This window comes from Brachyhypopomus gauderio, unplaced genomic scaffold (assembly GCF_052324685.1).
Source record: "Brachyhypopomus gauderio isolate BG-103 unplaced genomic scaffold, BGAUD_0.2 sc70, whole genome shotgun sequence".
Lineage (NCBI taxonomy): Eukaryota > Metazoa > Chordata > Actinopteri > Gymnotiformes > Hypopomidae > Brachyhypopomus > Brachyhypopomus gauderio.
Genome location: NW_027506891.1, coordinates 909,229 through 923,557, shown reverse-complemented (window position 1 = coordinate 923,557; position 14,329 = coordinate 909,229). Strand labels below are relative to the sequence as shown.

Genomic DNA, 14,329 nt, shown 5'->3' with positions numbered 1-14,329 from the left:
ATTAATCACGATTAATCATTAGAGAGCGCTCCTGTATTAACTTGAACAGAGCGTAAGAACGAGAGGTGAACACGTGTCGCGAAAGACCAGAGTGGAAAACAAAATGAAGCGGGCGAAAAGACGTGCGGTGTGGGACCATTTTGAAGCGTGTTCGGGAAACGAGGCAGAAACTGCGTAATCCAGAAAATCCCGAGGAGGGAAACTTTATTTTCCACGCAACTCAAACAATAGCACTGTTCTCTTCCCCTCCCCTGGCGCGCGCAGGCGCCGCTCTCCCAGTGTCACTTAAAGGGCCAAGTGCCTGTCTGTTAGGGAATTCGCTGCGAGGAGTAGTAGTGGCTACAATTTCAACATTGTTAATTTAGGCTAAGAAGTCAAATGTTCTGTGCGTAATGCGGTATTGAAGTACAACAGTTCCACTAGCTCACTCAATTATCATTTGAACACCATGCATGCAGCTGTCCTGCATATCACCAGTGCACCTGGTCAACCTAAAATCACAGCTACACTGGGAAGGCGAGCGTTTTCGAAGCTCGCTACAAAAAAATACGAGTGAGCTAAAAACAAAGCTATCTACTGCTACTACTGTAGCCCTTACAACAGATTGTTGGACGGCTCTAACAACAGAAAGTTACATTACTGTGACGTGCCACTACACTGACGAGAACTGGCAGCTAAAATCTGCAGTGCTGATTACGACGAACATGTCGGATAGACACACCGCTGACAGTTTAACTGACAAGCTCAATGATGTTGTGGAAACTTGGGCACTCTCCGGTCGCGTTACAGGATGTGTTCACTACAAAGCTAGAAACATTGTCCAAACATGGGCTCAATAATATTCTGTTTGGCTCTCTATTTAATTTCTTCTTTTTTTAAAACATTTTTTTAAATGTCTAATGTTTCAAATTGAACTGAGCCAGTCCTTAATTTATTCCTTTTTTAAAATGAAAGAATGTATTTTGTTATACCATAAAAATTTCCTCATGCATAATTACTTGAGCAATATATAATATAATACAATATAATTATCATAATATAATATATACTTTTTGAACAAAGTGTTTTAACTACACTGCTCAAAAAAATAAAGGGAACACTTAAACAACACAATGTAACTCCAAGTCATCCACACTTCGTGTTCAGATAGGAAGCAACACTGATTGTGAATCAATTTCAACTGCTCTTGTGCAAATGGAACAGACAACAGGTAGAAATGAGAGATTTTCAACTGATTTCAAAGATTTTTATTAATTGAGATCTAGGATGTGTTATTTTAGTGTTCCCTTAATTTTTTTGAGCAGTATATTTAGCTGATATTTTTAAAAGCCCTATTGAAACACTGAAATTCAGGTGAAAAACGCCGCTTATCGATTAATCGAAAGTCGATCGATAAGATCAGTCAACTAACGATTAATGAATTAATCGATAATTTGCATCCCTAATGTAGACTATTAAAATAGTCAATGCGTCTGGGGTTTTTTTTTTCTTTTTTTTCTCTCCAAACTGCTACGGTGGTTTTCATTGCTGTGTCTGCCTTTCTATTTCCTTGACGCACATGTGCAGTGGTGAAAATGACATCCCAGGACGTTATACAGACAGGCTCTGGTATCATGACTACCCGGCTACGTAACTCAAGTGTGGGATCACTTAAAGAAAATGAAAGAGAAACAAGTGCAGTGCAGAACTTTCCTTCCACGGCAGCACAACCACGATGTACGAGCACCTGAAGCATGTTGTGGTTGATTGTGACAATGTCACAATTTTAGTTAGCTGCTAAAATTAGCATAAACAGAGCGTTAACTTAGTCCTTGCTCATCTTGATGGCTGTAAAATTTAACATTAGTGATGGCGATTTGTTTCATTAGCCAGTCAGTGAGACCGAAACTTTTATTTCTGTGAATAATTCCTTAGTTTCAGGTACCTATCTAATTTGATCTAGTTTGATGCCAGAGACCAATGAAAGAAAGAAAAACCTAAAAAAAAAAAAAAAATGTCTTTATTAATGTATTTATTTTTGTCGTTTAAGCCAGTGCCTTATCCTTATTTTAATAATTGTTTGTTGCAACAAGATGCATATTTCATTAAAGATTTAATGAACTATGATCTTAACTGTATTTTTATTTAGCATATAGCTCAAATCTAATGGTTATATAATAGCAGTTGCATTCTAGTGTGATAAGCTGTATGTTTTATATTCACAATCAACACATGATCCGATTAGTCGACTAATCATACAAATTAATCTGTGTTTAGTCGACTATAAAAATTATTGTTTGTGGCAGCCCTACAACTGAGACATACAGAAGAGCATCTCTGAATGCACAACTCATCAAACCTTGAGGTGGATGGGCTACAGCAGCAGAAGACCACACTGGGTGCCACTCCTGTCAGCTAAGAACAGGAAACTGAGTCTACAATTCATACAGTCTCACCAAAACTGGATAACAGAAGATTGGATAAATGTTGCCTGGTCTGATGAGTCTCTATTTCTGCTGTGACCTTCGGATGGTAGGGTCAGAATTTGGCATCAACAACATGAAAGCATGGATCCATCCTGCCTTGTATCAACGGTTCAGGCTGGTGGTGGTGCAATGGTGTGGGGGATATTTTCCTGGCACACTTTGGGCCCATTAGTACCAATTGAGCATCGTGTCAACGCCACAGCCTACCTGAGTATTGTTGCTGACCATGTCCATCCTTTATGACCACAGTGTACCATCTTCTGATAGCTACTTCCAGCAGGATAACATGCCATGTCATAAAGCACAAATCATCTCAGACTGGTTTCTTGAACATGACAATGAGATCACTGTACTCTAATGGCCTCCACAGTCACCAGATCTCAGTACAATAGAGCACCTTTGGGATGTGGTGGAACGGGAGATTCACATCATGGATGTGCAGCTGACAAATCTGCAGCAACTGTGTGATACTGTCATGTCAGTATGGACCAGACTCTCTGAGGAATGTTTGTAGTCCCTTGAATCCATGCCACAAAGGATTACGGCAGTTCTGAAGGCAAAGGGGGTCTTACCTAATAAAGTGGACGGTGTGTGTGTGTGTGTGTGTGTGTGTGTGTGTGTGTGTGTGTACCTGCGTCTCTCCCTGCCATCAGAGCCCAGTGCGGTCCCAGTAGTGGAGGTGGTCGTGGCTACAGTGTTGATTGTAGGAATGACAGCCGCTGACTCTTTCTCTGCACTGTCCTCCGACCAATACCTGCATGAACACACACACACACGCAGAGTTAACAGGACACAGTAGTTAAGAAGTCACATGATTAGGCCATGATTACACTGTAAAAAATCTTTGTTTGCTTATCTTCTGTGAATATAAAAATGTATGTGGGCAAAGCATGAAACATAAAAATAGTTACTCCAAAAACAAAAAACGAGTTGTGCCATCAGCTGCTGCATTTTTACCATTCTACTTAATATTTTGTGTTCAGTGAATGAGCATTATGGTTCTCAGTCAACATGTCAAGTCCAAAGTAAAAAACTGTGTTGGGCGAGCAATAGTGGTAGTGGTGAAACTAATGCGCATGCTCGAGAGAAGATTTTCTTGGCGCCTTCTGCACCAAAACTAAAATGAAGACCCAGCGTTTCACCATTTATCTAGAGGACTTCACTGAGTGAAGTTAATGTGGATCTTTACTAAGCTAACACAACTAACTTGGTGGTGTTTGTTGAGTTTGAATTTTGAACTAGGTCGTATTTCAACATATTTTCCAAACGTATAGTTATCAAAACTAGAGCTAAGCCAACAAGTTGTTTTTCAGTGTTTTAACTTTGCTATGAGTTTAGTAATGCTAGTGTTAATACTGTTGTGGTTGGCAAGGACAAGCTACCGATTAATGGTTAATTAACCGTCACGCGTTAACTGTCCGTTTGGAATTTAACTACCTCACGTCGGCAAACTTAGCATGCGGACTAACGTTAGCTACTTAGCTAGCTAGATCTGCGTAGTAATTAAGCATTTGCTGAAGCCCAATCGATTTCTAATTAAGTACTTTTTTAGATACTATTTCCAACCACATACAGCTCTGCGGTCAGTTCTCCCGTTTCCCTGGATGTGTGTTGTATGCGTGTTAGTGTCCCCCCTCCCTTAGAACCGGTGTGTTTTTGCCGTTAGCATATTGCTAATAAATTAGCATTGAGCTAACGTTTGTGTCATGGCTCATTCTTGTCCTCCTGACTCGACGACGTTTCAATTTTTATTACATTTATAAAGCAGCTCTCATATGCCTGTTTGGTAATATTTTATGTTTACTTTTTAACATGCAAATAAAATGCACAATTACTTAATTATATTCTGTATATTTTAAATGTACTTCATAAAGCATAAAATGTATAGTTCAGACAACTTGGATACTAATGAATAATTACCTGAACTAAACAATTGTAGCTGGAACAACATAAAACATTTTGTTGGACTCACTAGGTGTATTTGGTTAATATATAACATTTTGTTGGCTCAACTTATTTTCTTTAATTAGACTGAATTCTGTAGTTGTCAGCAGAACTTAAAATTTGCAATTTGCAGAGCTTAAATTAGACCAACTAAAAAAAATTAGGTGCAACGGGTCACTAAGATTTTTTTAGTTGGTGAGACTTGAAATTTTTTACAGTGTAGGTAATTTAGGTGTTGTCTCAGGTGTGGGTGTGTGTACCTGGAAAACAGACTGCGGTGACCTGTAGGTGAGGTAAGAGTGGATGTGGTGCTTGTGGTCGTCGTAGTGACAGAAGAAGTGGAGCTAGTGGAGGTGACCGCATCATCTTGTCTTCTTCCAAACGATCCACTACAGTGGAGAGAAGGTCAGTCGGAGGAGACCCACGCACCAGGAGCGACATCAGAGAAATGTAGCCAGACACACAGATACATCCACACATCCCCCATGAACATGGAGTTAAACATTCATTCATCAGCAAATCTAACAAGCATCATGAAGAGAATCTCACACACATCCACCCACCCACCCCACTCAGTCAGGAAAGACCAATTCAAAGGTCAAAAGTAGGCAGTGGCCACATGCAGTGTCAGTACATGTACGCACGCGTGTGTGTGTTCTCTCGCACATGTGTGAGTGGTGTGGGGGGCGGGAGCAGGGGCGATACCTGCGGGGAATGCTGTAAGACTGGTAGAAGGAGGATGAGGAGGAGGAGGAAGGCGGTTGCCAGGCCTTAGTGCTGCAGCTGTTAGGCTCCAGGCTGGAAGCGGAGGAGGACTTGGCCGGCAGGTCTGCGCGGGCCGTCCGGCCCAGCGTGAGCGTGTGAGAGGTGCTGCAGTGACCGGCCCGGGACACAGCGTTAGCAGACGGAGGACACACAGGCAAGCGTGAGCACACACACACACACACACACACACACACATGTGCACACCATTCTACACGCAAACACACATCTATATACAAAAACATTAACAAAGATAAACACATTCACATCTGGGTTTCAAAAGACGCAAAATGATATCGCAAACTCAGGAGCCAAATGCTTCAGCATTTTATCGTTTACACTTATTAGACCTCCAAGACACGATTACGCCTGATTCCACTCCACAGTCAAACAGACAAACAAACACGTACTCTAGAATGTGTACAGTTGTGGCCAGAAAGGTGAGGGAGAACATAAGAGAACAAGGCCCTGTTAGCAGTGCCATCATGACCTCATGGCCTCACTGGTCAAAGCACAGGTGTGTGTTACAATGACGGGAATGAGCAGTGACCGGCTCGTACCACCAGCTGAGTGCAGCGGGGGCAACCGGCTCGTACCACCAGCTGAGTGCAGCGGGGGCAACCGGCTCGTACCACCAGCTGAGTGCAGCGGGGGCAACCGGCTCGTACCACCAGCTGAGTGCAGCAGGCAGCATTCTGCATTAATTTCTCATATAAGCATTATTATTCTTTAGAGCAGGGCCCCCCTTCCCCCAAAGCTGGTTCAATGCAGTTGCACCCCCACAGCCCTAGGCTAGGCTATTATCATATAGGCCTACACTATTATCATTATCATCAGTAATGGCAGGTAGGTCTATTATCTTTACTAGGCCAGTGGCAAACATTCAGGGCCTTCAAAGCCTTTTCTGAAGATGCTTTGGACTCGGACACTTCTGTTGATCTGTCGCATACCCTTGCCTTTTACATTAAGAGAGCTTTTATTATGGACTGGCAGTTTAATCAACCAATCATATTTCAAAATATAATGGTGGGGGCGTGCTCCAAATGCTCTCAGGGTATTCTCGTTGGACCTCGTGCGTCAGTTCTGCGTGGTTGGTGTCTCGTTTGCTAGCTAGTTAGCAGCTCCTAGCAGAGCTACCATGAGGTTTTACAAGTGGAAAGGATGGAATCCAGGGCTCTAGAGTGTGACCAATTTAGTCGCACGCACGGCCTAATTTCTCAATGGTGCGACTAAAAAAAATATCTGAGGACGCACCGATGCGACTAGCTGTTCGATGGGAAAAAGTCTCTGTGGTTCAACAACAGACCAGTGTTAATTTCGTTGACGAATAAATTGTCAGTTTGTCAACGAACCTTTTTTTCATGACGAAAACTAAATAAAAACTATATGAAGGGATAAAAACGATGACTAAATTAATGGACATTTTCGACAACGAATAAAACGAGACGAAAATACTGGCCAGCGACGACATCCAATCAGACCTGATTTATTTTGAGAAAGGTAGGGATAAGTTAAGAGATCCAACCGTAACTACTTTAGCGTACACAGAGGCGGGACAAACCGGGTAACCGTCCAATCAGAACTAACGTCTTCACATCGCACAAAACCCAGGAAGACCATACTAGCCTGTGAACTGTGGCCACTCATGAAATTAAACTCGAAGTGAAATGAAATGACATCTGCGGGCTATGGCATTGTTATTTTTACGGAACACCGTTTTATATAAAATGTAATATGTATTGTTCATAAACTCCATATGTTTTCAGGTAGAGCGGGCCTATCTTCAATGTTTTGTTATTGTTATGCTCAATAAGTTCAGGTCAATTAAGTTGTTTGGAAATCAGTTTTTTAATATATTGCACATACAAACGATAATATTCTGTAACTGGTTAATAAATTTCATTTTGTGCAAGTGTATATAATGACCAATTATATTGTAGTCAACTAAATTCTAATGATAATTAGTCAACTAAAACTAAAAACAACTCTAATGTTAAATGCGGTGTTAAATGTGATGCAGTTGAAAAATTTGGTGCAAAAAGTTAGTCTGGAGCCCTGGAATCGCAGGATATTGTCAGCGAATATGTTTATAATAAATAAGTGTCCAGCTATTTATAATTTGCTGCCATTTGTGAACGAATTGTGATGTTTGGACTTCTAACTGACTCATTTGGTAGCTAAATGAAGCAGAAGTTGTGTAGGTACATTGCACCTAGTAGACGCGATGACAACAGTGTTATAGACGTGTTTTTAATACTACGGTCATGTTTTCATTTGTCTGTGTAGTGAAGAACCATGGCCAGTAAGTACGGTTCAACACTGTACTGGGCTATTGCTATAACTGGGAATTGGCACCAGATGTCTGATACCAATTTATGCTTTATTATTGTTCTTATTAATATTATTATTACAAGGCCTAAAAGTAGCTATATCATCTGTATTTCTTACAGAAGCTGGCAGGTTTTGCCTTGCAAAGATCCTCAATTCATGGTGCAATGTTTGATAAACACAGCCTCAAATCAACCTCTGCCTCAGACAAATACGTAGAAGCAAAAGGAAGGAGAATCTTCAGGGTGATGTCATGGAGCATCCTGATGCATCTCCGTTGTAATAAAAGCCAGCGAGTGCAGGATGTTTCGTGACCCCGTCCCATGAGTGTCTGCACCCCCTGTTTGAGAACCACTGCTTAAGATAATAAATGGTTGAGAAGAAACAGTGATGTTCCCTCATTTGAGGGGTAGTTGGTAGTAGTGCTGGGTGGTATACCGGTTCGCACCGAAAACAGGTGTTTATTTTTGTTATCATAAGAATTTTTCATAAACCAGCCACACCGGATGCAGCCCAGTCGTTAATTGTTTCTCACGGGACGCTTTTTACTGCTGCGCCGCTAAGCAAACATTCAATAGAGCACAAATCTAGCTTGCTGAAAACGAGGGACGTTCTGAACCACAAATTCTACCAAACATTGAAGTAAAAGATGATGCCCCAAAGGAACTTTTGCCAAAGAAGAGAGCCGTGTCTGTTGTCAGGAAGTACCGTACTTTCTCCACTATACAGCACACCTCAATATAAGCTGCACCTACAATGTTAAACAAAGAATGGAAAATGTTTTATAAGCAAAAAAGCCGCTAAGCTATAAGCCGCATATATCTACTGTACTGAATACATTTAACTGAACTGATCAGTTTCTGAACGGTGTCTGTAGCATTTCATGTGCAACAGTTTTGGCTGTCAGCCGGTGTTGAGCCGAATTCCGACTCCCCTCGTTTATCCGCATAAAGACGCTAAAGATTATATTGTCGATTTACGTTTCTATGCATAAATAAGAGCTAGACTTTAATTATTCATCACAGCAAACGGCATTATCTATGTCCAAAGATACAGTGGCTCAAGGGTATTAATTATTTTAAATAAAATACACACTGGCTATGCCGAAGTTCACCTCTGACCACGACTTCGCAGTATTACAGCAGTATTATGTCTAAATATCTAGTTAGGAGAAAACTAGAGTGCTCAATGAAGTAAGTTATAATCACTGTATCTCCTGAATATCATCTGTAGCGTCTTTATGCGTGTGCAAACGAGGGGAGTCTGAATTCGGCACAACACGTTCGTTTGAAAAAGTTTCTGTCGTGCCTGCTGGTTGCATGAGTTAAATGAAAATGAGCACTTCTTTGATTTACAACTTTGTCCTACCACCTGATTAACTTTCTGCTCCACCCCTGACGGGTGAAGAAACATCTACAGAAAAACGACACCTCATTATAAGTCGCATGGTTCAAAGCGTGAGGGAATAAGTAGCGGTTTATAATCTGGAAAATACGGGTAGCAATCACGGGGGCTCTGCTGTGGCATGTCGAGGTCGCGTTCCGCTCTTCAATGCTGTGTTTGCAGGGTTCATACCCCTTTACAAGGTGGAATTCAAGCACTTGTATGGCACTTTCAAGGTCCATTTTCAATATTTTCCAGCACCTTCAGCTTAATTTACATATTTATACAAATACACATATGGCTGAAATGATTCGAAATAATTCGATTTTTATCACATTAAAAGTTATATAAAAAAAAAAAGGTTTTGTATTTTTACTGCAACTGTCATGCTATATGTGGTGAAAGTAGTGAATGAACTGTCATTCACTACTTTAGTGCTACCATTTGAAAACTGATCATGTGAGGCCATGCAAATCTGTATTACATGGAATACTGTAGCGTCGGTCCAAAGGGGGACGGCGCTACTTCCCATGAGCCCCTACGGCTCTGGTATTGTTCCTGTTATGTGTAATGTTGGTGCATGTATTTATTAGTTATGTATTTGGTTACGTGTGTTATGTAGCTTGAGTCCTCCCTTATTGGTTTATGTAGTTGTACTATGAGTTGTTCCCTGCCGTGTGTGTGTTGTCCTGTTGTTAATGCCATTCCCTCATGCGCTGTTTGAGTTTGAGTCTGTTCTGTGTGATCACGGCTTCATGCGTGATTACGCCGCTAAGGCAATTAAAATAGAGCCTCGTTGTGTTAAAAGGGATCGGTTTCCTGTTTCTTCTTCCTACACCACGCCACAATACTTAAGTGGAGACATTTTTCTACCAGTGTAATAGTGTACTCTTAATCACTCTACTACAGTAATTCTTTTCGTAATCAATGCCGTTAACATCACACATGGGGGGAAAACCGGCAAATACCGTGAAACCGATATAATTTTGAAAAATACCGTAATATAGAATTTTGGTCATACTGCCCAGCACTAGTTAACAGTGTATGTTCAAATGCATGGCAGTAGTTCACAAGTATGTCTGGCTACAGCAGACGACTAACCTACATCCGATTCTAGAAGAGTGCTCTAAAAAACACACGGGTGACTCTAGAAGACAACCAACCCGCTTCCTGCATTCGGCTCTAGAAGAGGGCTAACCTTCACCTGGCTCTAAACACACATTCCACTACTCCTCCTGTGTAGAGGCTAACCAGCGAAGGCGTCATCGTAACGGCTAACCTGTGCTGGTAGCTGGACGTTCGGTTCTGTGAAGCATTTCCATCGCTGTTCTTCAGGTCCTCCTCCCAGCGCCTCCGCGTGTAGGAGCCGCTACGCACCAGGCTAGTCACAGAGTCCCTGAAACCAGAGGCTACATTGGCACCTGTCCGCCAGAGAACCTGCCAGCCACATCCTATTAGGTATGAATACACACATACCTCTGTGTGTGTGTGTGTGTGTGTGTAACCTCTCATCCTAGGTGGTGCAAGTCTCACCCAGCGCATTTTTAAAACCTTCTATTTACATCAGTACATAGTAACACTCACCAGGCATTTGTTTGTTAATAAGATAAACCTTAAACCTCCATCAATGACAAAGCAGAATTTATATGTAATTGTTATTTGTGATCATAATGGGACTAGTATTGCCCACTAGTCTATGTATGTTTATCACTTCAGAACTGATAATTTTACACCACATTATGCAGCTGCCTCCTCTCCAGTATAACAATGGACAGAGGCTCATGTGCTCAGCTGTGTTCAGGCCCATAATGACTCTCACGCTGCAACACAGCAGTGAACAGCAGGGGGTGCGATCAGTGGCGTGTGCGTGCACAGGCAGCCCCACCCCAAACCCCGCCCCCAGCCACACCCCAAATCCCGCCCCCAGCCACACCCCCCCATGTCACCTGTTCTCTTTCTCGTTAATGTCGGATGTGCTGGCGAGTCTGCGTGGAACAGTGGGGGTGACGTAGGCCAGGCGACTCTTCTCCTTCTCCTGTGGACAAACACAAGCGGCTCAGACGAGACCGCAAATCAGGGAGTCTCTGGGTGTCGGAGACCGAAGGCCATCACAAGAGTGCAGCCTAAGTGTCATGTTCGGGTGCGACAGGATAAGAGAAAATGTGTGTGTGTGTGTGTGTGTGTGTGTGTGTGTGTGTGTGTGTGTGTGTAGAAAGTGTGAAGAAAAAGGTAAAAGCTGAGCTAAACCAATCAGTCATGCAAAAAAAAAAAAAAACCCAGTCAGAAAGTGTTTTTGTAAATATTTTAAATGAGTACTTCCAACTCCTAATTTTTCCCCCTTCCTAGTTCTGTCATTGGTTGCTGCCCATATCAGCCATCCAATCACTGACCATCTTACAATATTGGGAGGTTTCCTGATAGTTTGGACCTGGACTGGGAGTCCTAAGAATGAGAATAAAATCAGGGTAGCGCTAATCATCTGTACCACCAGAGGCAGTGTGGCCAGCGTGAGGCCACGCCCACCTTCTCCTTGTTGTCCAGGGAGGAGGTGAGGCACGGGGAGGAGGCCACGCCCACCTTCTCCTTGTTGTCCAGGGAGGAGGTGAGGCGCGGGGAGGAGGCCACGCCCACCTTCTCCTTGTTGTCCAGGGAGGAGGTGAGGCGCGGGGAGGAGGCCACGCCCACCTTCTCCTTGTTGTCCAGGGAGGAGGTGAGGCGTGGGGAGGAGGCCACGCCCACCTTCTCCTTGTTGTCCAGGGAGGAGGTGAGGCACGGGGAGGAGGCCACGCCCACCTTCTCCTTGTTGTCCAGGGAGGAGGAGAGGCGCGGGGAGGAGGCAGAGCGCATCACTCCGCTGACGTCCTTCTCCTTCTGCGCCTCCTTGGTGGCGCTGATCTCGGCCAGCGCTCCGTAGCTGCCGGTCTTGCGCAGGCCCAGCCTCCACGACGCCGGGGACTCATCCTTCCTCTCCTCCTCTTTGGGCGACACCTTCCCAGCAGGTGCTACCCCCTGCGCAGACATGGGGGAGGGAGAGAGAGAGAGAGAGAGAGAGAGAGAGAGAGAGAGAGAAAAAGAGAGAGTGAGAAAGAGAGAGAGAGAGAAAAAGAGAGAGAGAGAGAGGAGGAAAGAGAAGGAAAACCAGATTTATTTTGGAGGGGTACTCCAGATAAAACTCGAACTGGTTGGTGCCAGCTCGTTAGCTTTAACGGCAGCAAGATGGAGACCGTTAGCGTGCGAGGTGAGCAGGTAGGGTAGATCTAGTAGACAGACAGACCACTTGGAGAGCAGGTGTGGGACTGATCCATCAAGCAGACACCCGCCTACCTCTAGGCGAACACGCAGAGATGAGGGATATCACGTCCGACACGTATGAAAACCACTGGATTATACAGGTTCCTTTATCTCTCCAAACACTCTGGCTCCAATTAGCATGTGCAGACAAACACATCCCCGTTTTTAGAAATGTTAGTCTTAGTAAATGAATACACATCTATTCAACCAGTTAGGCCCACGTTAACCAGCACACACAACACAGCAGCCTGGGAACGAACAGCAGTACCGCCAGATTCTGGTACTCCAGAACAGCAAACATGACCTGGCAAAACACGCCGTGACAGGATGCATACCATGACCAAGGCTGACTGACGGCACTACACGTCATGCCAGCGAGAGGGGAGGAGTGGAGATGTTATGGTTTTGCGTTAGGCACACTGCGGTCTGGGCAGGTGGGGGTCGCACTGCTAGTTGGCCTAGCTGGGCGAGAAGCACAAACGCGAGAACACACCGAGGCCTCACCATTGCTTTTTTGGGCACAAGAGAAATGCCAGTTTTTCGTAAGCCTTGGCGCCACAATGCAGGACAGGCAGTCTCCCTCACGGGCAAAAGGGCAGTAATTATATCAGACTAAAGCCATCCAAGACGGGGAGGGAGAGAGAGAGAGAGAGAGAGAGAGAGAGAGAGAGAGAGTATATATAAAAGGTATAGAAAGATTATGTTGAAAAGCAGGCAGATGAAGAGGAAGCGAGGAGAAGGTGAATTTTAAAAAGCAGTAGAGAACAAGGCCACTTCCTGTGGCTGGAGGAAAAGTCTGAGGCACACAGTACCGTCTCTGGTCCTTCTCCAACGAGACACCAGAATTCACATTAGCCCAACAACGTTAGCCTACTTTGTCAGGGGTCAGGTAGACAGGGGACACAGGAGCAATAAACAAGCTAAACAAACATTTCTCCTCAGAATTCACTTCTACCACCAAACAACAGTGTTAAAGACTTCACCTAAGGGACTTTTTAAACACTCATCTAACACATTACAAAAAAATCACCACATTACAAAAATCGACACTACATTACAAATGTGTCTTAAATTCAGTCAGCTGAAAGCACCTCTTTAGACAAACATAATGGATTCTTGACCTGAAAGGTCTGTGAGAGGGAACCAGAAAAGATCAATGTGAGACTTCAAGGTCTAGAAGAGGTCTAACTGCTGTAGGTTCGAGAGGGCCTGCAACACTGCACAGCTGCACACAAACGACTGTTAGGAGATCAAATCACAGGGGGCCTGGACTGAGACACTGCTTATAAGATTTTGTGACAAAAGCCCTGTAACTCATTCCTGGACCTTGAATCGAAACAGTCAAGGTTTTTGTAATCACTGAACAGTTACTCGGAATGAGTGGCTGCTGCCATTGTGTTTGAGGTGTTCTCAGTTTAGTGCAGCTGCCCCTTAAACCCTGTAGAGGGCAGCAGTCACACAAGAATTCATAGATGGGGCCATATTCCTCATGTCTTTTTCAAAAACAAAACACTGAACGTGGTTGATAGGAAGGACATTTAACACATATATTTACCCAAATATATAAAGTTACCCAAAATGTTTTACTCAACATGTCAAGTTCTGAAAAACCTGATGCAAGAAAAACTCCTGCGCTAAGCAAATGTAAAGAGCACTTAGGAAGCACAGCGGACAGAGAACCACACCTCCACCAAGACTGACTGTCCAGAGCTTGAAGCACAGCACTGAAGGGCTTGCCACTCACTGCAAAGTGCCTACCTTTTTCACAGGTGAGGTGGGGCCTGTCACCTGGTTGGTAGGGCTTGAAGGGGAGGAGACAGTGATATTCGAGGGGATAGGTGCAGGTGTGGGGGCGGGGACTGGGGCGGGGACGGGGGCGGGGACTGGGATGGGGGCGGGGACTGTGCTGTTCGAGTTGCTCACAGGAGCAGATGACTTGGTCTTGTCTGGGGAGGGAAAAGAGAAAAGGCTGAGTTAGCAAGCAGCGGTAGTCAACCCCCTACTCAACACGCACTCCTAACACAGCGGTAGTCAACCCCCTACTCAACACGCACTCCTAACACAGCGGTAGTCAACCCCTACTCAACACGCACTCCTAACACAGCGGTAGTCAACGCCCTACTCAACGCGCACTCCTAACACAGCGGTAGTCAACG

The 14,329-nt window shown here is 44.0% G+C and overlaps 1 protein-coding gene across 5 annotated transcripts in view; it reads right to left on the bottom strand.

Moving 5' to 3' along the window:
- ppp1r12a (protein phosphatase 1, regulatory subunit 12A) overlaps positions 1 to 14,329 on the bottom strand; it is a 73,788-nt gene that overhangs the window by 15,067 nt on the left and 44,392 nt on the right. For 3 of the 5 annotated variants that reach the window (XM_076989776.1, XM_076989774.1, XM_076989775.1), the window contains exons 9-15: positions 13,932 to 14,119; positions 11,676 to 11,891; positions 10,829 to 10,917; positions 10,162 to 10,278; positions 5,115 to 5,279; positions 4,670 to 4,798; positions 3,097 to 3,219 (exon numbers count right to left, since the gene is read on the bottom strand). In XM_076989776.1, coding sequence (XP_076845891.1) covers positions 3,097 to 3,219; positions 4,670 to 4,798; positions 5,115 to 5,279; positions 10,162 to 10,278; positions 10,829 to 10,917; positions 11,676 to 11,891; positions 13,932 to 14,119 — 1,027 coding nt within the window. Of the gene's footprint in view, positions 1 to 3,096; positions 3,220 to 4,669; positions 4,799 to 5,114; positions 5,280 to 10,161; positions 10,279 to 10,828; positions 10,918 to 11,669; positions 11,892 to 12,677; positions 12,786 to 13,931; positions 14,120 to 14,329 lie in introns of all 5 variants that reach the window. The other 2 variants (XM_076989778.1, XM_076989777.1) reach the window with 2 other exon arrangements.